This window comes from Anarhichas minor, unplaced genomic scaffold (assembly GCF_050575085.1).
Source record: "Anarhichas minor isolate MPS153535 unplaced genomic scaffold, ASM5057508v1 ptg000014l, whole genome shotgun sequence".
In the NCBI taxonomy this organism is placed as follows: domain Eukaryota; kingdom Metazoa; phylum Chordata; class Actinopteri; order Perciformes; family Anarhichadidae; genus Anarhichas; species Anarhichas minor.
The window spans coordinates 11,040,281-11,066,455 of NW_027466460.1; the positions used below are offsets into that span (position 1 = coordinate 11,040,281).

The following is a 26,175-nucleotide window of genomic DNA, read 5'->3' on the forward strand; positions in this document are numbered from 1 at the left end:
AAGGAGGGGGGGGACATAAACAGGGAGGAGGAAGAGGGGTGAGGGGAAGCGGTCAACAGGTTTGTGGGGAGAGTACACACATGAAGCCAAATGCTGTGAAAAAGACTTGCGAGACATTATATATAATCTCACATAGGTTCTTTGACTATTGATGAGAAGGAGAGGGGGAGGAGAGGACTGAGGAGGTTCCGTAAAAAGTGCAGCCTGAAGTTATTTGCAAATAACCAAATCCAAATCAAGTAGCCTATTTGCCAAAAGGAAACAAAAAGGTAAAACTCTAATCCTAGTGGCAAATTGAGTGTTTACAGTAGACAGACCACAAAAATAAACACAAAATGAACAGTCAAGCTGGTAGGTAAGAAACAAAATACAACAAAAAGCAGAAAAATGATACACTGAAATCTCAGAATGGTGACTGAGCTAAAGAAAGTCCCACTACCTCTAGATCATATTATATAAATACTGATTAAATACAGAGATCAGTATCACCATTGACCATAGTCTTGACTTTTAACTTGTGAAACTAAACAGAGGAACAGACGCTGCCTTTGAGAAGACATAGTCCATATGTACCGGCTGGCTGGGACACATAGCGGAGGAAGAAGAGAGTGTAGCCTATAGCCTATAGCCTGCTGCTGCGTACAAAGTTGCACGTGTGTGTATATACACATGCCCTCAGTACATTCAGGAAGTTTTGTTTTTATAGCCATCAATCTGGGGAAAAGAGAAAAAGTTCCCCTTTAAGAGACACAGGGAATGTGAAGTAAACATATGAAGTGTATGTGTGTATGTTGTCTGAACCAGATGTTTCCAAAAATTAAATTAGTGCAGTGCTCTTCTGATAGGATGCAGCAGCGTTGTGCCATCTCAACCACCGCCAAGCCCCCCCCCCCCCCCCCTGCAAACCTGCAAACCTTCCCAAAACAGACCTTCTCAGCTGCTGTGTGTGCACTCAACTCGGCATATGTTACATGAATGTTCTCTGCGTTCCCCGGTGCTCTGTGTGTTTTGGCAGACGGGCTAAGGTGATTTTTCTTTAGGGCGTGGATGTCTAACCCATCTGTACATCTACATATATCATCAAGTGTTCTTTTTCAATCCTAGCAGTGGCTCAGAGTTTATCTACAACATGAAAGCACTTAAAAAGTGATTTTGGGTGATTTATGACACAAATCACACACATCTTATGAGTTTCCTCAGTAGGTGATATAACAGTGGTATATCCATCCACTTCATGTGTTTATGGAAGAAAAACAAAGCAGACACTTATCAGACTGAAGTTTTTATTCACAGATTTGTGCCCTCACCACAAACTTCAGCTGTGTTATCATTTTTGTATGTGTGTACGTTCGTCTGCCACCACAGAGGCCTCTGGGAGTTTTATTTTTCAAATCAAAGGATGGTGAAGAAAAAAAAAACTCTCACAAGTACAAGTCACTATTTGTCACTAATGGTCTGGCGAGAAATGCCCAAGACACAATATCTGGTTTGTCAGCTGTCTTAAAACCTGGTAAGGGTATGTGTATGTAGCTTATGTGTGTGTTGAATAGCTAGTAACACTTTGCCTCTGCCACATTGTTAGTTTCCTTCTTCAATGTTTAAATGAATAGTTTGACATTTTGGGAAATATTTCTCTTTCGTTTACTTGTTGAAAGTTTGCTAAAAAGATCGATCATTGTCTGTATGCTAACAATAAAGCTACAGCATATCAACAGTTAGTGGCTCAGACCAAAGGGAACAAAAACCACAAACCACCAGCTCTAACGCTCACTAATAAACAAGCATTTATCTTGTTTAATTGTTAAAATAAAAAATTAAAATAAAAAGTATAAAAATGACGATAAGAAGTCTTAAGAAGTTAAGAAATAGTCCAGCGCATAACTCCCTGTAAATTGTTGTTTTCAGCCATGCTAGTGGCTCTATATACATTTTCTACAGACATTTATGGTCCCCAGAGGATGAATCTTAAGGACTTTGGTGGATCCCCGGACATTTTGTTTATAATTTTTGACATATCAAGACTACTATGGGATGGATTTACGGTGGATTTACGGTGGATTTACGGTGTCCTGGGGATGAATTCTAATAACTTTGGTGATCACCTGACTTTTCATCTAGTGACATCATCAGGTCGAAATTTTGATTTGCTACACTTTGTTTTTGTCTTTATGCTAAACCTAGCTGGTATTCAACAAAAAGACACAAGAGTTGTATCTTCAGCAAACAAGGGCATTTCCCCAAAATGTCAGACTATTTCCTAATTTCCTGGTCGATCCAACCTGTCCAAAGAGCTATTTCTAAAAAAAATCCTACTTATGTGTTATAAAACAAACATTAACAAAAAAATATATAAAACTTTCAAAAGTTTTGAAAGCGTAAAAAATGTACATATGTGTCACCATATTAGAAACTGATAACTGAAGTACAAACAACTGTATTCTCTACAGGTAAAAGTAGCTATTGCGGGAATATTGCTCTTAGAGTTGATGATGTACAGTATGACACACTAGGAGGACTGCTGATGCTCGTGATGAACGTGTATGAGAAAATACTTGATAAATTATAGTTGGCTGGCATTTGAGGTCCTTGCCAAATGGCTTGAATGGGTAACGGGGAGTGGGACTCCCTCACCACACAGTTCCTGGTTGTTGTTGTTCTTCCCTTTGGTCCTTGAAAGTGTTACAAGAACTGGATGGGAAAGCTGGAAAGTTCAGAGATCCTAGAAAAGCGAGAAGCCAAGTTAGTTGTCAAACAGTGTTTTCTTTTTTTATTATTCCTGAAGAGAGGAGTGGCACTTACCACGAGGGAAATATCAGTTCCAGTTCTCTTGTCCACTGTGGAAAAAGAGAAAATGAAAATCTACTTAGTTTCAGAAAAGTCAAAATAAAATCCCATTAGAAGGAGACTTTTTCTCAGTTGGTCATAACTACACACAATTTGGAGAGTGTCTAGAGTAATAAATAGGGTGTCTTCCTCTTAACTCCATCATGAGGAACTTCTTGAGTCCCGGCATTTGAATGTACATCGTCGCTTGAAAGAGACAACAGTGATGGATGAAGGATGAAGAAAACAAGAAAAAATAGAAAGAAGAAAAAAAATGTCCTGGGTGAAATCAGACTGATGATGATTAAATGGCTGGTGATTCTCAGATGGTTTTAGTTGTTTGTTAACGTTGTTAGATGAGGGTTAGTGCAAAGTTATACCTGACATAACTTCACATCAGTACCTCATCGACGAGTTCCTTTTGGGTCACCAGTCGGCGTAGCTCGGTGGAGCAGAGGCCCGAGGGAACCGGGTCAGGGTGTCACAATAGGGAGAGCTACACACACACACACACACACACATAACCATATATATACAGTATATATATACACACATGGGGAATTCTTTAAAAAGTCAAAGTCTGTTGAGAAATGTCGCAAATGTCTGCAGACTCTCTCAAAATACCCCTCCGCCAATTAACACCGCGGCATGCATGCAAGCAGAGGCACTGCTCGTACCTGACCACAGCGAAGTCTCCGTGGATATCGCACACTTGTTCACCATGATTACCTGTATTACCCATACTGCAACACAAGAGCGAGGTTGGACAGGTGAGAAAGAGAATGGGAAGACTCCGCTGAAAGCAACAAGGATGGAGTGATCCTCGGTATTAAAGTCGAAAAAGAGGAGGAAGGCGCAGGAGAAGATGATGAGATGAAGATCCATGCAAAGAGAGGAAGACCATGCTTGTAATGTCAGATTTGCGATAAAAAAAAAAGGTGCAAGAAAGATGTGAAGGGATCCAAAAATCGAAGTATCCCATACCAAACAGGCAATGGGCTCGTGGAAGAGGGCGAAAAGACGTGTGAATAGCAGACAAACATCAAAGTGCAACAAGCCACGGGTAAGAGGTCCTGGAGAGAGAGCGGAAATAACACGAGGAGAAAATATGAGGAGAATCAAAGGAATAATGACAGAGAGAAGGAAAGAAGAGGATTAATTCATTATTTTTTAATCTACAGAGAAGATTCAGACTACGAGCAAAACTAACATCATTTCTGTCTGTGGCTGTATGTACAAAATGTGAGCGTGTGTTTGGACTCACTCTTCAAAGACGTCCTCTGTGTCCATCCTCCTGTAATACTTGGCCAGTTTGATGGAGAAGATGATACTGGGAATCAGGAGGATACAGCAGCCTCCCAGTCCAAACCAGAATGTGTTCTGAAAAACACGTTGACAAGTCATCTTTCTCCAGTTAACCTTTGATTTATTCCTGTCGCACTCAATTCAACTTTAATATGTTTCAAAGATTAGTCGATGAATTGATTCATCATTTAAATGGTCGAAGATGTTTTCAGATCCTTCATAGTAGTCAGTAGAAAGTGAAAGCAATAATAGAAATAACACATAGTAGTATTTTGAGTAGTTTTACTTACTCAATGCGTGTTTTTTTATGCTAAATCGGTAAAGTAACTAGTAGAGTGCCTACAATACTAAAATAATAGTGGTGCAGTAAGAAAGTACTATATTAGTATACTATACTACAAAGTGGTAATTGTACAGTATTCAAATGTAAGTGTTGTTACTTTCCACCATTGTTCATATTTTTTATTTTGGTTTAGTGTTTAGAAGGACTCATTTGGCACTTTTCACAATTGTATAGACTTAAAAAGATGAATTGATAATCGTTAGTTGCAGCCCTACGGATTTCACATAAAGGCACACGCACAAGAAATGTACACGTCACCAGTCACAAATAGGACAGAACATATAAATATAAACTCGTACACACATGCAGCACATACAGAGGCTCCAGGCACTGCTGGAGCGCTGACGTATAAAACAAATGTTTATATTTATATTGACCACAGTCTGTGACTTGTTTGAGCTCTCATTTAACTCTCACAAACACACACGATATGTAGCTGATATGGAAATAAAAAACTTTACAACTCCTCGGGGCAGGAGTGAAAACAGAGAGGAATCTATGTGTATGTTACTCCCCCTCCTGCCTCCAAACAGACCCTATCTCATCTCAGTGTGTGTGAGCGAGTGTGTCGGAGACCTGAGAAAAAAACTGTTCCCGTACGTGAGGCCCGAATGGCTCCACAGTCTTCATCACTCCCAAAAACCCAGAGCTCCCCCAAACCGTCAAAGAGCCGTTTATGTTTCTAGTTGAAATCCAAATACATGTGGGCGAACATGTACTGTACATACAGCTGTGCAATGAATCAGTGCACACACACACACACACACACACACACACACACACACACACACACACACACACACACACACACACACACATACAGATAACCACAGTGTTCTGATGCCTTACCACTGAGTCGACTACGAAGCTGCACGCTACTATCTCCATGCTGTCCACAATGTTGCTGATGGGTTTACACTGGGCCACCTCTGAAGTCAACTGTAGGGGGAAAATACACCAGAAAACCCAAAGTATAGATTACAGTGCACGCATGAATGACGTCAAACGTAAAACCATAACTTGATGAGTATGGTGTAGCAGTGGAAGATGATCTCTCCTCAAGCTTCTTATTATAGACGTTACATTTAAATCAAAGTGGCTTCTTGGACTGTTTAAATAATCTGGTTACAATCAGAGAACTTCTAAAGCTCCCGTGATTTACTGAACATCCGAGCCCTGTTTTCACTTGACATTAACATGCGTCTTGGGTGATCCGATCACACGTGGACCGCTCTAAATACGTCGGTTCACACCTGGCATTTGTCGTCTGACGCGTCTCCAGATGCGTCTCAAGTGACCACTTGGGATCGCTTCTCCACTCTATACGCAAATAAAGACGTGCATCTTTTCCGTTTGCTAAAACCAAATACATTGTTGTTTTTAGGAGGCAGCAATCCACTTCCCTGGCTAGTCTAGAAATCAAAACCATACAGACTGGGTCTATTTATTTTGGGTTCCAGGCAAAACAAATTTTTTTTCTGGTTATTCTGACCCACAATCCTCTGTGCAGCATATGCAGGTATATGAGCAAGAGGGTCACAATTCAAGGTGCCATGTTATGTGGAAGTAGTGTGTCCCAATTGAATGCATACTGCATGCAACAGAACGCCCTTTGTAAGGGCAGCTGCTGTACTTACTTAAAGTAAAAAGAAAAAGTATGCGATTTAGAACGCAGCTTACAAAAGGTGTGTTGTCAAATGGGTCCCGGACCACATCGATGGGAATCAGACAGGGTGACTTGGATTTAGGACTTTTCCTTTATTTGACTCGTATGACTGGTGTCATTGTGTCACAAGATTCATGAAATCCTACTTCCCATGTCTTAGCATTTTTAAGACTTTTGAAAACATTTGTATACCACTTATGGCCTTTACGACTTTTTAAGGAACTGTGAGAACTGTGAGATCACAATGTTCCTTGGTGGTAATTTACACTTGTATTTAGCGCTGTCCACTTGTGATGCGACCGCCCCAAAACACATTTTAAACTAACTGTTAACAGGGTCCCGGTGCAGCTCGATTGCTGATAGTTTTACTGTTCTCTCACTATAATCAAGTATAAATCCAACACTAACGGAACACTTTTACCGTGGGTTTCAATTTGCACCGTACAATTACACTCTTCCCTTCTGCTGACAAAGTCTCTCCTGTGAATTATCAACCTGTAAACTTTAAAAGGAGACGTCAATACTATACAACATAGACAACTGGTGGTATACTCACCGAGTTCTTTACCCATTCTGTATACTGTTTGAAGTATCCCACCAAGCTCTGTGTGTAGCCTTTTGTTTCCTAGAGAGGAACAAACAGAGAGGAAAACATGTCAGCAAATGTGTGACGGCAGTCTGTTGAGGGTTAATGTGGATTCCTAAGGTAAGATAAAATATTGAATAAGTTGTTCTTATAGTGCTGTTTCTACTCAGGTCAATCAAACTCGGGTTGTAATACAAGAAGTCACTGTTGTGTGGGAGCTGAGGATCTGATGAAAACAAGTTTTTAGATGAATATCGTTGTCTAATATCTGATTGACCGTTTTGAAGCAACAAATGTGGCAATAAATAAATAAAGCTGTCTCCACGTGAGCACAGTTACATATCACTCATATAATACAGTTTGTTGTAATTATCTTTTTAATACCTGTTTCACCACATGGGAGGCGTTATGAGTGATGAGGTACTCTGCTGCATCGATGGCACTCAGGATATTCGTAACCTTGACCTAAAAGACACAGACAGAGAACGAGATTCATTTGCACTTATGAGACAATTAAGCAAGTTAGTGTGAATAGATTGTTTATGTTCAGACGACAATACAGAAGTTAATAGGACGTTTTCTGCATGGTTTGATAAGTAGACGTCATTGCCTGTGTGCTAATACAGAAAATGACTACCGTATATATATTATTTACAACATGTAATGGTAATATAATGATCTGTAATATAGGTAAAGCTAGTGTTTGTTTCCTCACCGGCAGGTCGCTGGACATCCTCTGCAGCTGCTTGATACTCTGGCTCAGTGTACTCTGTGTGAGGAGACAAGAACACAAACTGTCACCAAACCAAACCATAACTGCGTCTCTAAATGAGCCATTAACAAAAAAACGCCATCACGTCACATCACCGCTGTCACAACATTAACAACATGAACAACACTCCTATGACAACACACGCAACATGAACACTGTCATGTTGCGATATATTAACAGTGGCTTACCCGCGCTTTGACATATTTCTGTTACCATTTACCGAACAAAAAGGAAGAAGAGAGAAAATAAGTAAAGAGAGCAGCTAACAAAAAAAAAGATTATACTTCCATTTGGTTTGTTCTTAAACTTGTAATCTGATTTTTTCCATTCTTTAAATGTGATTTTTATGTTATCTATCCTAATAATTTGTTTGTTATAGTTTGCCAGAACTGAGAAATAAGGTGCATTGTTGTTGTTGCATATTATCTGAAATTTTCTTTAGCAGCTGTTACCATAAGCCTTAAAAAAAAAACTGAGAACTTTACAAATGTGAACACAAGATGGTTTCTGCTAAGTCGAGTCTCATAAAGGAGTATACTGTATGTTTATTTACTTTGTCAGTAGAAGGAAGGTGTTGTTTGGACATAGGAGCGGATCTGTGTGTATTTGCTTGTGCATGTGTATGAAGTTTAAGTGTTTAATGTGCTTGATGAGAGAGGTGATTACCATTGCTTGCTCCATGGGAACCACATGTTCTCTGTGAATCTGTCTGATACTGCTGGCGTGTCCTTTCAGTGCGTTCTCCAGAGCACCACGTGGCTGTAAACACACACACACGCAAACACACAAAGAGCAGAGGATGCAGCAGTTTGCTGCAGTTAAATCTTGAGGATAATCAGGTAATGACTATCAATTAAATTATTTATTATTCCTTCCTGCTTTAGAAATACAAGAATACACTAATCCTTCTGTGGTATGTCCCGTGTGCCCTTAAATGGCATAGTTCCTGTACTATGCACGATGCATGTGCCATAAATGTGTGTGTTCAGAGTGAATGGGCAGCTTGTTCAGACCAACTCAGCATGAAGCGAAATTATTTTCCAGAGAGGCTGTCCAACTCTATATTTGGGTTTGTTGGTTTAAGAACATTTCTTTAACATGTCAAGATGAAATCAAGATTCAAAAACAAATTAAATAGACGTTAAAATCTCTAAAGCCAACTCCCTGGGTCCAAATACTTTCACAAGCACTCGAGCATCATAAGTTAAAACTAGATGTGACAGATCACTGCAGCTGACAAATATAAACACTGATTATACCTCATCTTCGTCACTCTAAGCAATGTGTATTATGTGTGTAAAACATCACTGCTGTCACACTTCTTCATCATTTTGGCGTTTGAATGATAAAAGCAGCTTCATGCCGTTGCTGTAATTTGTTGGTGAGATAATAATGAGACTCACCGTTTGGTCGGCCTGAGACTCCAGGTCAGTCGAGAAGGAGAGGAGATCCACCAGAGTGACTCCCTTAGTGACCTAAAACAAAAAACAAAGGATCATAGTTTTAAAATCCCTCCTTCAGTCTGGAGATGCACAATGTGAATAAGAAGTATTTGCCCAAAATTACATTATTTTTAAAAATCATGTATATTAACAAAAAATTGAGTTGAAAACTTTTTGTATTTAAATAAGATTAGTTGATAAAATATTATTTCAAATTTTATTTCATATTACAACAGCTGTGCTCATGTTTAGTTTATTAAAATAACCTTGACACAAAAACAATCAGATGAAAGGAGAACAACACTAACTTTTTGTCAACGGCGTGTACATTACATTAACTTATATTAAAGTCCTGGAGGCTTAACCTGACTCAACGTCCACATATGGCAGAAAAGATACTGTAGACACACAGACACACAGATTACCTCAGCCAGGTAGGCTTCATAGTCGATATTTCCAACTCCAGAGTTGGCGAAGTTGATGAGGCTGTCTCTGCCGGCCTGCTCAAGCAGCGTGATGTCGTGCAAGTCGACCTGCACACTCTCAAACACTTTGGCCAGATCCCTGTTGTACTGTTTGAACCATACATTCATACGGATAAGTTACCATTCACACAGACTTTTATCAGCATTTCCTACTCAGTAAACGGACACTCACCACAGTTCTGTTGAGGAAGGAGTTGATGTTGAACATGGTCTCCAGTTGCAGAGAATGGTACAGACCGTTGTTCTCATAGCAGTCCCTACAGAGACAAAATACAAACATTTGAGTTAAAATTGGAAAAAATTGGAAAATGTAATTTGCGGCACAAACATTATTTATTTTTCTTTTACTTTGAGGCATAATATGCAGCTCATTAACCTTATTTATCTTGTTTAATTTTTCTTTTTTCTTTTCACTTTCTGTCACAAGACACACTGTAAATTGCAGTAAACAATGAGCTTTAATTACATTACGTACAGTATTAGCTGTTAGCATGTTACCTGTACATGCTTCCCAAAGTCAAGTCAATGTTGGGATTCTGAAACAGCATCCCTGGAAGGAAGTTCTTCTTGGCAGGATGAACCAGGAATGGTGTGTCTATGATCTACACACACACACACACACACACACACAAAGACCACCGCGTTGTTCGTTATTAAACACAATCCCGCTCAGATTAAATGCTCTCTAAAGTAACACAGAGAAAGGCAGAGGGGAGAGTCAAAATAAGACGATTCGGGAAAGAAGTTTGTTTTTAACACCTTGAACAGCTGTCGGTTAGCGAGCGGTTCGCACATCATCTTCTCCACGTTGCCACCAACAACAAACAAGGTGGTCACGATGCCCATCAGCACCCAGACGAAGATGAAAGAGAAGCCCACCCCACTGAAAGAGCCAGAGGCAGAGCATGTGAAACATAATCACACAGAAACATCAGTAGGTATCTGCTAAGAATAACTGTTTACTGGCAGAATGCATCATTCATCCAGGGCAAAGCTGCAAAAATGGTAAATTACGGGACAAAAGGGTGAACGAAACTGAAAGCCCTTGCATTTGCAGTATTACAAACTGTAATACTGCAACAAAACATTGGTCTTAGTAACATACGCCATGAGCAGGTTGCCGCCGGTGTTCGACAGGCAGCCTCGTGTTGTTGGTGTAGCTTGCTTATCGTAGCCACAGGTGCCACACAGCAGCCCCAGGAAGTTGAAGGCCAGGACCAGGACGACCATGCAGAGCACTGCCACACAGCCGACCCACCTGCGGCACAGACACATACAGACACACACTTAGTGCTGTCGTTTGCGAGGACACTGCATTGATTAACATCAATTTACCCTCACCATAACCGTGTCATAATTCTGACTTTAGAAAATACATATTTTTCCTCTTACCAGTAGTGCTATTTATCAATCCAGACTGTTTTGGCGTGAGTTGTCTAGTTTTGGAGGTATTGGCTCATATATTGGATATGGATATGGATTGCAATATGCTATTGACAAGCCAAACCACCACACCGCTATGTCCACGTTTTTCTTTTTTAAATTCTTTACAATGGAAGCGCCATTCATTAACACTACGCTACAAACGCCAGCAGCGGGCCGAGATGCCGAGCGCGTTCGTTTTTTTCTGGTTGCAGAGAATTGAAAAATGTTCAACTTTGGGTAAAACACTGCGCTCGTCACATTGTCATTGTACCCAGCCGTCCAATTACAATGGAGGAGGTGGGGCAATTATCTCAAAGACCAACCGTCACATTGAAGGAGGCCAAATTCTTCCCCAGATGGGAAGTTTGTCCCCATAATGTGACATGTTTGTGTTCCCACAACCTGATTGATACAAGTATAGAGACAAACAGACATGTACAAACCTGTAGAAGTCCATTTGTTCAATCTGTGGGTAATAGGACTCTATCTTTTTCTGTCCATCGCTGAGGAAAATGGTGAAATTGACCAGAGAAGGTTCCACTGGGAACATCTTTGAGAAGCTGTTGATCTCTATGCCAATCTTATCCAGCATACCTTTCACTCCTATACACACAAACAAACAATATCAATTAGAAGGCCTGTCAGTACAAAGGTGACAACATTGAGAAAAGGTGTCTCACAGAAAGTGGAAAGGGACAAAGAAGGACTTACGAGGAAGAGCTGTGGTTTCATCATTCACAAGGTGAAGGCGAGAGAAGAAAAAATACAAAGGGAAATATTACAATCAGACTCAATCTCATTTCATTTGTAAAGAAGGGAAAACACTGTATTTGTTCGGCGAACTAAATAAACATACATACAGTACAGTGTATACATATACTGTATATATATACATACATACATACACACTTCTTTACCTGAGACAATGTTTTTAGTTTGTTCTTTAACCAGATTTGGTGTATCATTAAAGGATGAGTAACCCTGGAGGTGGAAAGGAAGAGAGAAAGGATGATTAAGAAACCATATCCATTTCTAGGGTGTATTTCGTAAGAATATGAAAAAGAGAGTGACAACAATGACCTTTTGTACAATGTTGCTGAGGTCCGTTTTCAGGACTGTTTTGACATTTTCCAAGGCACGAGTGACGTCTGGCAGCTGACAGACACAAAGAGAAAAAGAGTGAAGATTAGTAAATATGGCAACTAAAATGTTTTTTTTCCCATTTATTTCAAGGTTTTCATTCTAATCTCATGTGTCAGATAATTCCTCAGTACCGTGGAGAAGTCAGCGTTGATTCCCAGCTGTGACAGCGTGGAGCGGATGGTGTTACAGGTGTGAGACACAGCTCCATTAGTGCAGGCAGGGTCTGACAAGGTGTTGGACAGAGAGGCACGCTCCCCCGACAGACTGGCCTGAAGCATCCCCGTCCCCTCCTGGAGAACCTCCAGGGAGGAGTTGACATTCTCTAGGGCCTCTTTGGTCTCCCGCATGGCTACAGGGGAGAGAGGAAGAGTGCAATTGAATCAAAAGTTGGTACTACACTTTCAGTAAAATAATCCACAACGGTGTGTTATTTTGTATTGTCAAACTGGTGAGCCTCATACATTTTATTTTAACACATATTCACAATCCACGCAACCACCACAGAACTACCCAGATTACAACAATAACCAAAATACCACGACACCACAAAAAACACGATAGGAGACGTTCTACAGGGCACAGCAGTGGTTCAGATCAGCAGATCAGCTCCGATTACCTTTGATGGCATTCTCAACTTTTGCTTTAGATAAAAGGAAATCAAAGAGGAAAAATGGAAAGTAAAACATGGTGAGGACGTGCCCTTAAAAGACACAATGGGATTCTGTAGTAATGAAACCACATGAGAGGAAACTGCGCATAAAAACAAATCCTGTAGCATCACACAAAAAGTGTGGGGACAATTCACAAAGATAATATATTCATACATAGATATATGTTGCAATGGGGTCGCAATTTCATTTTCAGTTCAGCAAAATAAGGAATACTTTACAATTTCAGTTCAAAGTAACATTCAACATGATAACAGTGTATTATTTTGCAGTTTTGTTTGACGTGTTCAGAGGTTTCTGAGCATTTTAAATAACAGAAAACATGAAGAGACTTTTACATTCGAACAAAAATAGTTCTTGGCTGAAGAGATTTATCCTTGAATTTCAAAATCAATATCAACAATTAGATGTTTCAGCAGCAGCAGCATCAGCACTGCATCGTGATACTACGTCTCCACTGCTTGAAGTGAACAGGTGGTCGTATGAAAAGCTCATACAGAGTGTGTGTGTGTGTTACCTCCTGCCATACGCAGCGCAGTGTCCAGTGAGGGAACCACCTCTTTCTCCAGCTGACTGTGGATCCTCCCACCCAGCAAAGGTCCAATGTCTGTCCGGAAACACGGGAAGATCAGACGGTTTTATGACAACACGACAGTTATATATTGCTACTGTAGGTAAACACGAGGAGACACAGGCAAACAACGCTAGGGACATTAAACAAATAAAGTACGTAAACAGTCTGAATTCAACTTACTGTCCAGGTCTGATAGGACTTTGTTCTTTGCTGTGGTGTACTGGGCTGTCAGGTAATCAATTTGCTGCAACAGAAGACACACATTAAGCATTCAAACATGAATTATTGTGTATGTGTCTTTTAAATGGGAATGCATGTGCGCGTGTGTGTGTGTGTGTGTGTGTGTGTGTGTGTGTGTGTGTGAGAGAGGGCATACAGCAGGTGTGTTGTTAGCAAACGTCTTCAGGTCTCTCATGTTGGTGTTGATGAGCCGCCGCGTGCTCTTAATCTGTGTGCTGACATTATGGTTGGCAGCATAGGCAATGAGCACTCCCAGACTGCAACACAAGCACACACACACACAGGATCAGTGAAGTAAAGACAGTGAGCAGTACTGACCAGCAGAGGGCAGCATGGCTACATTAAGGTGTAGTTCTGCTCCATGGGCTTCAAAAGTCACTGTTGGAGAATTCAGAGAGATGTGACCGACCTGCAAAGACGCATTTCTCTATTTCTATTATACATCTCAATCTGCAATGTGGATTTCAAAGAAGCAAGTGTGTCTTTCTCTCCCTGTCTCTCTCTCTGCTTATCCTTTCAGAACTTATCACATGAATGGAGGGTAATCAGGTCATTATAAACAGCTCACACGTTTGATCAAAAATATTTTAAGACTTTCTTTGTCCTGACTGTTGCAATGAAACAATTTGGGAAAGATCTACATGATTTACAGCTACAAATAAACATATTTTAGCCTATTTTTGAAAATACACATCTCAATCTCCTGCAAGCTTAGAATAATTTTGTGGTGCATTGGCCACTCTTTCTCTACAATCCATCTCCTTCATGATTAGTAAACATTTAACAAGGAAAATTGATTAAAATGGATATTAACTTATCTCAAGTTTATTAACGTTACGAGGTATGTTGTAATATACTGGAGCAAACTTACTGTAATAAATTAAGAAAGCAGGACGGATAATGCTGCGATAATTCACTGTTTAGAAAACAACAAAGAGTGATGAAGTCTGACGCGGTGCTCAGCTGATTCTTTTTCTTTTGAAGGGATTTCATTTACCTGCCAGATAACAAATCTCTTTCCCTCTGCTGAGCCTTGAGCAAAGATTTGACTCAATGTTGACAGAAGGAGCAACAGAAAGAATCTTCTGTGTGAGAGATGGTACAAGAATCATGACAACAAACCCTGAGATAATATCTCCAAATGGCCACAAACTGCTTCATGTACTCATATATGCATGTTTTGTCTTTGTGTGTGCGTGAGCATGCGTGTTTGTGATGTGAAAGCACTCATTCAGACAGAGAGGCCTCTCACAGTCAGCCAAGTGATATCAGTGACACCTAACTGTCCTGCTCAGTGTGGATTGTGTTTCTCCTACACTGCAGGTTAGCGGCACGGAAGTCCCAGTCTGAATGTGAGCAGTTTTGTGAAAGTGAAACTTCACGGATTTTACCCATCAAACTTCTGTTTACAGGTCCGATGGAGTACTACTGCATATGTGAGAAAGAAAAGTTGTGTAAAGCCTTTTGTGGCTTCAAAATCTGATAAACTCCCTGGAGTGATGTCACTGGGGTTGTTAGCCCGCTTGTCATCTCTTCTCGAAGCTACATTACACGAGTTCAACGCTAAATCGGTGGAGAACTCTTTTGAGAACCCACATACAAATACACATGAGCATGCAAAAACTCTGCAACCAAAAGGAGTTTTTGCACAATTTGTGTTTGTGTCAATAATTTCACAATGAACTTATTATTACTTTTGATCTGGTATCACCGAGTAATGAGAAATGTCAGTTCATTTTTATAAAGCTCATTGTAGGGACATTTGTTGTCAATTGTAGCGTTATCGCCTTTACTACAAATTGCACCGGTGTGGCAGGAAATAAAGGAGAGAAGGATGCAACACAGGTCTCTGGCCAGACTCGAACCAGGGATCTATGTTGTGGTTCATAGTCGTAAAATTCAGAAAACATTTGTGTACTGGTTGCTTTGGGATCTACGACTTCAAGTTTTAGCAAGACATGTTTCCCTTTTTGTTGAAAATATATGTAAGTTGAGGTCTAATATTTAAATACTTTTACCAGTACCCAGCTCAGTATATCCAAAATCCACTTTCCAACAACTCATCAGAATCTAAAAACCCAGAATGCACACAGTGAGGACAGAATCACTGTCATAATACCTTAATCTCTCTCATGAAAAGAGAAGAATAATCCTCATAGTGTTGATAAACAAGATGATATGACAAAGGCTGAAAGGAGCGACTCACACAATGAAGATGGAGGTGGCGATGAGCGATGCGGTGTAGAAACCTCTCTGGCAGTCGATGTTCTTTCTCTGTCTCTGGTGCATCTCCCCTCCGCAGTTCTCACAGCATCGACACACACAGAAACACATGCCGATGATGGGGGTGAGGATCAAAAAGGTGACACCGATGGTCGCACATATGAGGAATCCGACTTCGTAGTGGATCATCTGCAGGAGGAGGAGATTCATACAATCACCGTTCTCCCTCACTGAATCATTTGTATGACATTGTAGTGTGTATATGGGAACACAATGTTATGAGGAGTTTACCTGTAGTAACAGGACCACATTTTCTGGCTGTGACCCCAAAGCACGTGCACACGAACGCGTGCAGACAAACACACACACACACACACACACACAAACACAAATTCACACACAAAGACGTAGCAAGAGGGAAAGAAAGACAAACAAAACAAGGTCAGTGTGACAGCCAAGAGTTAAAGAGGCAACAAAACTCCAATTTCTAAAGAGGGAATTGAAGGCAACTTCATGAGTCAAGGTAGAAAAAAAGATGAAAAAAGAGTCAAATTAGATTTCTATATTTGCACGGTGCATCTTTTAGAATTTGCAAGAACAAAAAGTATCAAATCAACAATTACATTTATCAATCAAATATCCAAACACTGCTTAACATCATGATTGAGTTCATCTCCATTATAGCTTAAATCAAACGTACCTTTCTCCATTCTTCTATTTTGATTCCTCCCATGTTTTGTTGAATGACTTTAACAATCAGATCTGAAAAACAAATAGAACAGAAAGGTCGACACGTAAATCTCTCAATCTGCAGAAATGTAATTATAATCACTTGCACAACAGTGTTTTACGGGCGGTGTACGACTCATCTGCCAATATCACACACAATCAAAAACACTTCCTGTGTAACGTTTGAGAAGCTTCACTGGAGTGAAAAATCCATTTATCTGTTCATGAGCAGACAACAGAGATTATGAGGATTCATATTTTAATTTCCGAGGAAAAGTATTGCGAATGTATTTCCTCGTATATCTAACAGCTGTGTGTTTTTGCGGAAGCTGTTTGAACTGTGTAGTTTGCCAGTGAGGACTGCAGTCCGGTCCAGCTGTCTCTGTATTTATGTGGGTCAGGCATCACTAAGCCTACCTGGATGGTGAGGGACTCACCCACACTGTTACTCTGCAGGGGAACACTGATTCCTCCCACGCACACGCACACGCACCCACACACACACACACACACACACACACACACACACACACACACTAGGGATGCACCAATCCAACATTTTTCAGTCCCGATACGATACCTTGGCTTCTGGTATCGGCCAATACAGAGTACCGATCCGATATCAGTGTTTAATTAATACGCAGTATGCCTCATTGTGTGGAAGAGACTGGGTGCATCGATGCATCTCTAACACACAAACACACACACGAACAATAACACCTGTATGCATGCACACAAACACAAACTCCTTCACACTACGTGTATATTTGTGCTGTACTTGAGTACAATTTCGAGATACTTGTAGTTTGCCTTTTATGCTACTTTGTACTTCTACTTCACTACATTTCAGAGGAAAATATTGCACTACTACACTTTTTAGAACGGCAAAAAATAATAAACTAAGAAATTCTGATACTGATACTATTGCAGATTAAGCTACCCGGCAGTATATAAAGTACTTAAAATAGGCCCTTTTCACAGCAGCCATTTTGACATGTAATTGCATAATTATGGCCCTGTTCCATTTAGGTGGGCTGGGTATTGCCTGGTATTGTGCATGTCGGCTCACTGTAATCGCTGTGACACCAAATAGAATGGGACCTTCATCAGTTTTATCAATTACACCTGTGTGTACCCTGCAACTACATGTCAAAGTGGCTGCTGTGAAAAGGGCCTATTGTTTAGTGATGCTTACATATCAATGCGGCAATAACTAGAATCTGAAATGGGCCAGATGATAAGTACTTTTACTTATGTCGAATTTAGAAATCAAGGCTTTTACTTGAAGTCCTGAAGTAAAGATCTGAATACTTCTTCCACCTTATTGATGTGGACATACACAGCACAGTATCTGAATAGTTGCATAGTTAGTGAAGGCAATATTTTCCAGTGTTTGTTATCGGTTTATCAGATCTCTCAGATCGAATGGTTGGCGCCCCGCCCCCTTTCGTGCTCAGGTGCAGATATCGACAAGTGATTGAAGAAATATGCCTCACACTACTTTTGTCTTTTAAGAATGTAATATTGTCGTACAGCAAGTCCTCTCAGGTTGGAACAGTAGGTGCCACTGCAAATGACAACAAGCAGATGGAGGCCAGTTTAGCATGTAAATGCTGACACAGCTGTCACACACACACTAACACATTGTGTCTGTTCTGCCTCCTGCTTGTGCACCTGCTGACCCTCAGGTGAGGTGAGAAAGCACATGTAACTGAAAAGTGACTAGATTTGTTTTTCTCACTTTAATGTTCCAGTAAATTAGGTGAATTAAAGTACTATTACTGTCTCTTTGTATGCTATGCTGTTTTGTTCATCCTCTCACATAGGGTTGCAATTTATGTGTATTTTCATCACGGATTAATCTGCCAATTGATTTTAATCTTTTTGTCATTAAAATGTCAGAAAATAGTGAAGTGAAACATTTCTATTATAATTCTTATTTTTTTTTTAAGTCTGTGCTTTAGCAGTAAAACTGTCTCAGAATAAGCCTTTCTGGTGAGTAAAAGGAGCTGAGATTTCGGGTATCTTTTGTGACCACATGGATAATCCTCTCAGCACCATCTTCCTCTGGCTGTCTCACTTTCCTCAGAGCTGTTTTATAAAAGTGGTTCACCTGGAAGCCTCAGACTGTCATGACGGGGTGAAGACATCTCCCTCCTTCACCTCTGCAGATGAAGCATATGAGCACATCTGAGTCATGTCGATGCCACCTGTTGTTGATCAGGTACTTAGTTAGCATTAGCCACCGGGGGCAGTTAAGCTTAGACAGCTTAGTTCAGTGACCCAATATAAGAGGTAGGTACTGCAAACGAAAGGAAGAGGGCGGATAAAGAACCTGAAAGAATGAACCCACCACTGCCCACCATGTGTCTGCTGCAAGACGAGGAACCGATTTCGTACCAACACATGCATACGTTTTTTTCATTTACATGTTTTCGGCATCTGTTGTGAAGCTCTTGTTGTTTACTAGAGTTAAACAAGGTGAAGCACACATTGGATCCACAACAGAACACACACACACACAGGTTCATACAGGCCACTGTAAGGCTAAATATGTCAACAGCGAAACATCAAACACTGCTGCAAGTTAGTTACCTTCTTACTGCAATGTGTAAATATAGAATTCCACAATCCCCTTCCATGGGACGCGCTGAGAGATTACTGGAAGGTGTGAACGCAGCGTTATGTAGCCTGACAACAATCTATACTATTTACATTAAAGGCCTCATTTAATGGAAACACTCTCAGCCCCACACACACACACACAAAACAGCGAAGGCATCTACGTGTTTGCATCCACTCCCCAATAAGGTTCATTGTGGATGGAAGTGTATTAGTCAACTCGATCGCTCCTGAAACAGACTAACTGCTTACTTTTGATAAGAGTCTTTTTTTGTACAGCCACAACGTCACACTTGAAATTCTTCAAGGAGTGGTGACGAGGGTTCACATACACATGTTGGTCTCTGCCAATGTGATGAAGAGTCTCTCCAGCTGTTTGGACAGGGACTGACTTTTAACCCTTTGAACGTCCTTTGGGGGAAGCAAGTTAGATCGCAGTTACGCTACTGGAGTAATGCAAGTTTCAGAGTACATCAATGGTTGGAAAATGGAAAATAGCACGGAGAAAGACATTATTTTGGGATTACGCCTGCAAACTGCAGCATTATCTAGCAGTGTCTACTTGGTTCATGAGCTGTGAGCAGTTTAACCAGAGAGTGGTTTCCACATCTGAGATTGTTTCAAAAAGGAATTACTCATACAATTCTCTCAAACTGTTTTATTTAAAGGATTATTAGCCTAAAAAAAACACACCATGTTCTTTTTTCTTCCTTTTTTTGTGAATTACCATGAACCCAGAGGAACCACTGCCTTAAGTTACCACGAGACAGCATATGGACAGGCATTGCATCGATTGATATTGGTTTTACATCGGGGTGACAAAGTGAGATTGTAGCTCTAAAATGTAGAAGAACCAGGATCACTGCTTTACTACATTGTTTTTATTACAAGCCACGATGTTGTGGACTGCAGTTCAAAAGGTGCGATGACAAGGGTCACGTCAGGTTTGCCTGAAGCACAGTTATGTAAATAACTTAAATAACTGTATTACTCACTCAAGGCTATAAGTAGAGTATGTATGTTCGGGGCACCAGGAGCTATAGAAAGTTACACAGCCGCCTGTGAGCTGAAGCAAAACAACTAAGAGGATTATGTGATCTTTTTCTCTGTTTGCACTCGACACCTCATCAGGAGCTTCCCACAAGAAATCATCGTTCAAGTGAAGACACAGAAAGACGAGAGACTGAAACAACTAATTTCATTGTCGACTGATCCGTCCATCATTTCCTGAATACTAATGAAATACTGGAAGTCTAACAATATCTGCAAATATCTGAGAGGCAGAAAACGGCGATTTATTTTCCTAAAATAAATAGCTTAAAATAAATAGCAATGAATCGATGTGTTTCTTGTTTCAGGTCTACAACAGACACCTAAAGTACAAGCTATCCAGTCTCCCATCGAGAACAACACGTTGAAAGCTTGAAATAGCTTTAGAAAATAAAGGGAATAAAAGATGAATGGTAGCTGCAATGTCGGATGCAGATGCAGATCTAAAGCATCTAAACATGATCAACTTGACTTTTCGGAGGCAGTAACTCCTCCCTTTCCTTGCACAGATCCTTATCAGACGACTCATTTGGGTTTGTGATCTGATTTAAGACATTTGCCTCCTGATCAGTCCCAGTAATTAAGGCAAACAGACAAATACCATGACTATGACCCACTTTCAGTATGTGTGTGTATGTGCGCATGCCCATACGTGCTTACACATGTGTGTGTGTGTGACAATGCCATCTGTAGCAGTGTTAGCATTAGCCCTGTGGATGCTAATCCTCTAATCTACCCTGTGTGTATCAGAGAGATAAGACACGGCCTCCTCACACAGTCAATGAGTCCAAAATGCTTCTTCATCATAAAAACAACCGTCACACAGATTTATAAAGAGGGATGAGCGGGTCAGGAACCAATGATGAACCCTTCAGCAGTAACTCAGATACAAGCAGCTCTACTGGAAACCTGAAACATTAATGTCATTAATAATAAAACAGGGATTTGTGGAGATGTTGCCACAGAATCATTGTGAGATCGCTCAACCACGGACAATCCAATCTTCAGACAACTCAGTGTCAGCAGTTTGAACATGAACGAGTAAATAAGGCCGGACATGAATGCGGTATGATCATTTATCATCTTTTAATTGAATCGTATCGTGATTAAATCATATATTAAGATATATTGATACACAATTATGTTGATAACAATAATCACTTTCTAACTAAAATTTCTCAGAAAATCTATATTGATTAGAATTCTGCTTGTAGTGAAATCTAAATATTGTCTTCATGTGATTACTCTGTATTTGTGTGCATGCATGTAAACATAGTCAGTGTATAATAACTGGAAATATTTATAATTTTTTTCTCTATAATTTCACTTGAAACTGTTCATTTTGCACTGAAGGTCTTAACTAAATGAGAAAATACTCAAAGTACTTTTCATTTGTCAAGTATTTAATTCACACAGAGTATTCAAAAATAGCCTTCACCAGGTATTTCATAAAGACTATTTATTTATTAAATAAAAAACATGCTATATATATATATATATATATATATATATATATATATATACAGTTAAACATTTGTCTACTAATACTCATAAAAGTATGCTCCGTATGAAATTAGTTGTAAAAAGAGTTGCATAGTGATGAATGTCAAATTAAGAGGTAAAACTCAAGCAAATACTTTATTTAGTTTTTGGCTGTACACTGTATGATAACATACTAAATCAAGCTTTTGCTTTAAACTTTTTATCTGTCTTAGCAAACATGTTCAGGCAGTTCGAGTAACATAATTCAGAACAATCCTTTTTAAGTTTTTGGATTCACAGACGAACGGTTCTCTAAAGAACGTGCTTGTGCTGTATTTTCCCTCGAATAGTGAACCTTGAGGTACGTGTGTTGTGTTTTTTGCGTAAATATGTTACGTGTGAGTGTGTGACATGAGGTCCAGGTGGTCTCTACCTGCGCGTGTGTATGACAGTAATTCATAGTGGAAAGTCCCCGACAGTGGCAGCATATGGTCCAGTGGATTAAGGTATTACGCGGTGATGCAGGTGACTGAGAAAGCCTCCTCTAATCGCTGATCTGCTAATTGATTACCCAGCCAGCAGCACTAACCCTGGACACCAAAATGGCAGCAACTTAAAACCTTCAACCCTATTGCACTATGTCATCCTCCAACGTGACCACTCATAGCTGCACATACAGAACCCAAACAAACCGCTTTGAGTTGATTATGGCTATATATATCCATTGCTGGATTTGGTTTTCTACACCAAAGAGCGTGACATTCACGATGTATGTATTGATCAAGTGACAGACCTGATGTCACCTCAATAATGTTAAAGCATGGGCCCCATGGGAGGATCATTCATAAGCTATATGATAGCTATTGATCCCAATAATCTGCTCATTTATGAGCCCTACAAGCCATATATCATCATGCATGCAGTCCCTCCGTGCACGTGCTCTTTTGATTCAGTATCATCTTAATAAGGAGAGTTTTTGGGAAGTCATGCGTTGATATTTGCAGTGTGCAATAACAACGTCGTCTCTTTGAGGTTTTTCGGTGTTTTTTGGACTTTGTTGTTTAGTTTATGACGTAAAACAAGGTCAGTCAGAGAGTCTGTGATGCTACAGGAGAGTGGTTTCCAACCTTTATGACTCGTGACCCCTCAGCACATGTCATGGCTTGGCAGGTTTATGCACAAAGAGTTACGTTTTCCTTCTCAGTGACAGTGACAGGCCCTTTTCACAGCACCCAGTTCGGCCTGTCATAGCAGCGTAAACACAGGTGTAATTAATCAAATTAATTAGGATCCCATTATTTTTAGCATGTCATAGTCGTAACAGCATGCACAGTATAGGACCATGGTCAACCTGAATGGAACAGGGCCATAATTAATGTTATTAATCACACAATGACACGTCGAAAACGCTGCTGGGAAAAGACTAATGTGTAAATATATGGTATAATGTTACAGTAATATACAGTTTTGTCTTTCTTGTCACTTTAATAATCGTGTTACTCCCACACAACACCCATCTTTATATCGGGACCCCTTGGGTGGGTTTCAACCTCCAGCTTGGGAACCAATTGACTAGCTTTAGGTAAAAGACTGATGGTGGACTGACAGACAGACTTATACTGGCCATAGTCTCTGCTATCACACTATCCAAAACTTGTAATACCATTAGCACTGATAAGTATTTTAAAAAATGCACTTTCAAAGTGCCCACTTTTTGGCACTTTGTCCACACACAAACTTTCTTTTAATTAATTTGTGGCTATGTATCTTTAAATTCAATATATCCTACTATTTACTATATACTGTGTATATATCATTATTTTTCTACTGGGCATCTTGTGGCACAAAAACGCTTAATTAAATGATTTGCACATTAAAGCTAAGATTCTGAATCACGTAAATTAGTGTAACACCTGTTACGGCCACAGGAACACACATAATTCACATTTAGGTTATTTTTATGGTAATTTGAGCCATCCAGAATGTGTATCCAGAGGAAAAGGTAAAGCCCTGACAGGTGTGAGAGGAATAAGACGCAGAGTGAAGATGATGGAAGGAGGGCATGAGTGGGGAGGAGGGATAATCTCACCTTTAGGAAAGGAGTTCGGTTGAATAACATAGAGAAACGCGTGGACAACGTGGAAGAGGATCCCCACGGCCCCTGGTTCGTAGTAAGCGTGGGTATCATAAACCGCCGCCGGTACAAACCCAAAATCCAGCGGCTCTACCGGTGGAGGGGACCGCTGTCTGCGGGAGTCCACGCGGGACTCCACGCGCGCCTCATCCGCCTGCTGCTCGCCGCTCGTGGACCCCCAGCAGAGCAGCAGGACGAGCCACCTTGTCCACAACATAATGGCTCAGAAAAGTCCAGCTTTGTAACAAAAATAAAAAAGTTAAAACTCCTAGCCCCCGGTCGCGCTACAGTCTCGCGCTGGGATGGAGAGGGGATACGCGCTGGTGACGCGAGGACACCTGTCCCTCTCGGTGCTTTATCCTCGCAGGGAAAGGAAAACTTTCAAACTTAACATCCAACGCTCGAGGTTTCGAGCAGCCGTCAGCTCCTGGTTTCTCGGTACGGACTCATCGCAGACATTTTTTTTCGACAGTTTGAAGCGGACCAACGGACGGAAGGATGCGCTCGTTGTCCCGCTGTCCTGTCCTCACTCTCACCGGCCCCGGCTGTGAGTAGCCTAATCCCGCGTGCACGTAAAAAACCCAAGAGCGCTCGTGCTCGCTGAAAGCTCGGCCGGGTGCTTCTGTGGCGCGCGACACCGTTACATGTTAGCTATACAAGCGATGGAAAGTAACTAAGTACATTCACCAAAGTACTGTTTTGAGGTACTTGAGTATTTCTTGAATATCTCTCTGTACATAACTACATGACTGTAGAAGTTATAAACAGTCAATTCTAGTCAAAATACGTTCTCAAATGACCATTCAATTTAAATATTTCTACATAATAATATATATCTACTGTCACTGTCAGGTATTCTGAGACAACAATCGACTCCAACAATGACCAACTATCATTTGTGAAAAGTCTTCTGAGCATTAGAGGTGAGATAGTGTTACGGTGTATAGCGAGAATCCAACAACATAATCTCAGAGGGTGTCTGTATGTACGAATGTATGAATGAATGTATGGGAGGCAGGTCATTGCCTCTACACTCAGCAGCTGCCCTTCAGCTCTGAAGTTCATCAGACAGACAGTCAAGGCTATAGTGAAAAAAAGGGAAAACCCAAAGTTCAGTTAAAAAGCAACACTATAGCCGGTTAAGTCTTTGATGTATCAGCGCTCTCTTTCATCCTCTCATGCTCACAGTTACTTAACACGATACTAGTTTAATGTAAACTTGTGTGTTGACGTAATCAGGGAAATACTACTTCTGAATACTTCATGTATCCAGAAGTAGATAATTCAACAGCGTTGGACCCTGAAAAAAAATAATAAAAGTCTGTGTGTGAATGACTGTGATGACAGAAACCTCCCAATATGTCCATTCATGGGGGAACAGTGGACTGCAGTGTTTTGCCCTCTGAACAGAGCCTGCAGTGACTCCTGCCACTGTTCCTGTTAAACAAACACACACACAGTAAAACAGTCACATCAAACCACAAGGAGTTACAAAACAAAATCTTGTTTTATTCTCCGTCTACCATGTAGGAAATATGTTACATAAATGGGATGTACATGAAAAATAAAAAACAATGAAATAACCTATTCATACATATAGTGTGTCTTTAGGTAGTGAGATCCATTCATGCACTGCAAATGATCTCTCACACACATTTATTTTACTGTATTGACTGTCCTCCTCTGGTAGGGCTAGACTTGACCCGGTTGTGCCTCTCGTGTATTACATTTAAGCCAATCCTATTTTTTCTGAACAATAAATGGTGATCTTTGAAAAACCCAGAAGGGCCACTAACTGAAACATGACAATAGAAACATTAATCAATTAAGTTAGTACTATGGGATTCTTCGGTTGCGTCCTCCTTCCCACCTATTATTAACAACTTACGTTGTGCAATGCTTATTTAATCGATTGCCCAAGTTGCAACTCTATTTCCTTATCTTCTGAGCAGAAGTGTTATTGAAAGACCTTCTGGGGTTTTTAAAAGATCACAGGGTATTTCTATTTCACGAAACCTTGTGAGCACTGTGGCTCGAATGTAATGAAATGTGGAAATGGAGAGAACTTGGGGCTATAGGTTGGACTTGGATCAGTTGGGCTCTTCAGACCAGACTGTTTAGTCAAACAGTGCCTCCAGCTGCAGCGTCTGAGGACTGTTGGGTACACGAGGATTTGGAAAGAGCTTCTGATGACCACAATGAGCAATGGCAGCAACCTTTAGGGTTCAAGCCGGACTTTTCCTATTGCTGGGTCGACACAGTGTATGTTTATGTTTCCTGTTATTAAGAGATCATTCACCCTCATCAGTGTCTCAGCCTTCAGGTAATCCTTCAACATTTCACCGTCCTCCATGTAATCTGAATTATTTTTCACTTCACTGTCAAGATAAAGACTTATAAAACATTTTAAAATGATGCTGGTATGCCAGTGCCTCGCACCATGGGTTTGAAATGAAACACGTG

The 26,175-nt window shown here is 40.5% G+C and overlaps 1 protein-coding gene across 1 annotated transcript; it reads right to left on the bottom strand.

Moving 5' to 3' along the window:
- Nucleotides 1–1,131: 1,131 nt before the first annotated feature.
- prom1b (prominin 1 b) lies at nt 1,132–26,175 on the bottom strand. The gene is made up of 27 exons (XM_076091442.1): nt 23,668–26,175; nt 16,396–16,457; nt 15,987–16,013; nt 15,679–15,884; nt 13,609–13,729; nt 13,413–13,476; nt 13,176–13,265; nt 12,122–12,339; nt 11,928–12,002; nt 11,765–11,828; nt 11,559–11,567; nt 11,291–11,450; nt 10,528–10,680; nt 10,182–10,305; nt 9,921–10,024; nt 9,595–9,679; nt 9,363–9,509; nt 8,899–8,970; nt 8,162–8,254; nt 7,439–7,492; nt 7,108–7,188; nt 6,694–6,762; nt 5,321–5,410; nt 4,088–4,203; nt 3,501–3,566; nt 2,800–3,319; nt 1,132–2,719 (listed from the first exon to the last, which is right to left on the bottom strand). The coding sequence occupies exons 1-26, from the start codon at nt 23,927–23,929 to the stop codon at nt 3,250–3,252; spliced, it is 2,682 nt and encodes an 893-aa protein (XP_075947557.1). The 5' UTR covers nt 23,930–26,175; the 3' UTR covers nt 1,132–2,719; nt 2,800–3,249.

Coding starts and splice junctions, on each gene's coding strand:
- prom1b (XM_076091442.1), bottom strand. CDS start 23,929: ATGTTGTGGACAAGGTGGCTCGTCCTGCTGCTCTGCTGGGGGTCCACG. Junction 11,829..11,927: donor TCAGCAACATTGTACAAAAG/GTCATTGTTGTC, acceptor TTCCACCTCCAG/GGTTACTCATCCTTTAATGA. Junction 3,567..4,087: donor ACAGAGGACGTCTTTGAAGA/GTGAGTCCAAAC, acceptor CTTGTGTTGCAG/TATGGGTAATACAGGTAATC.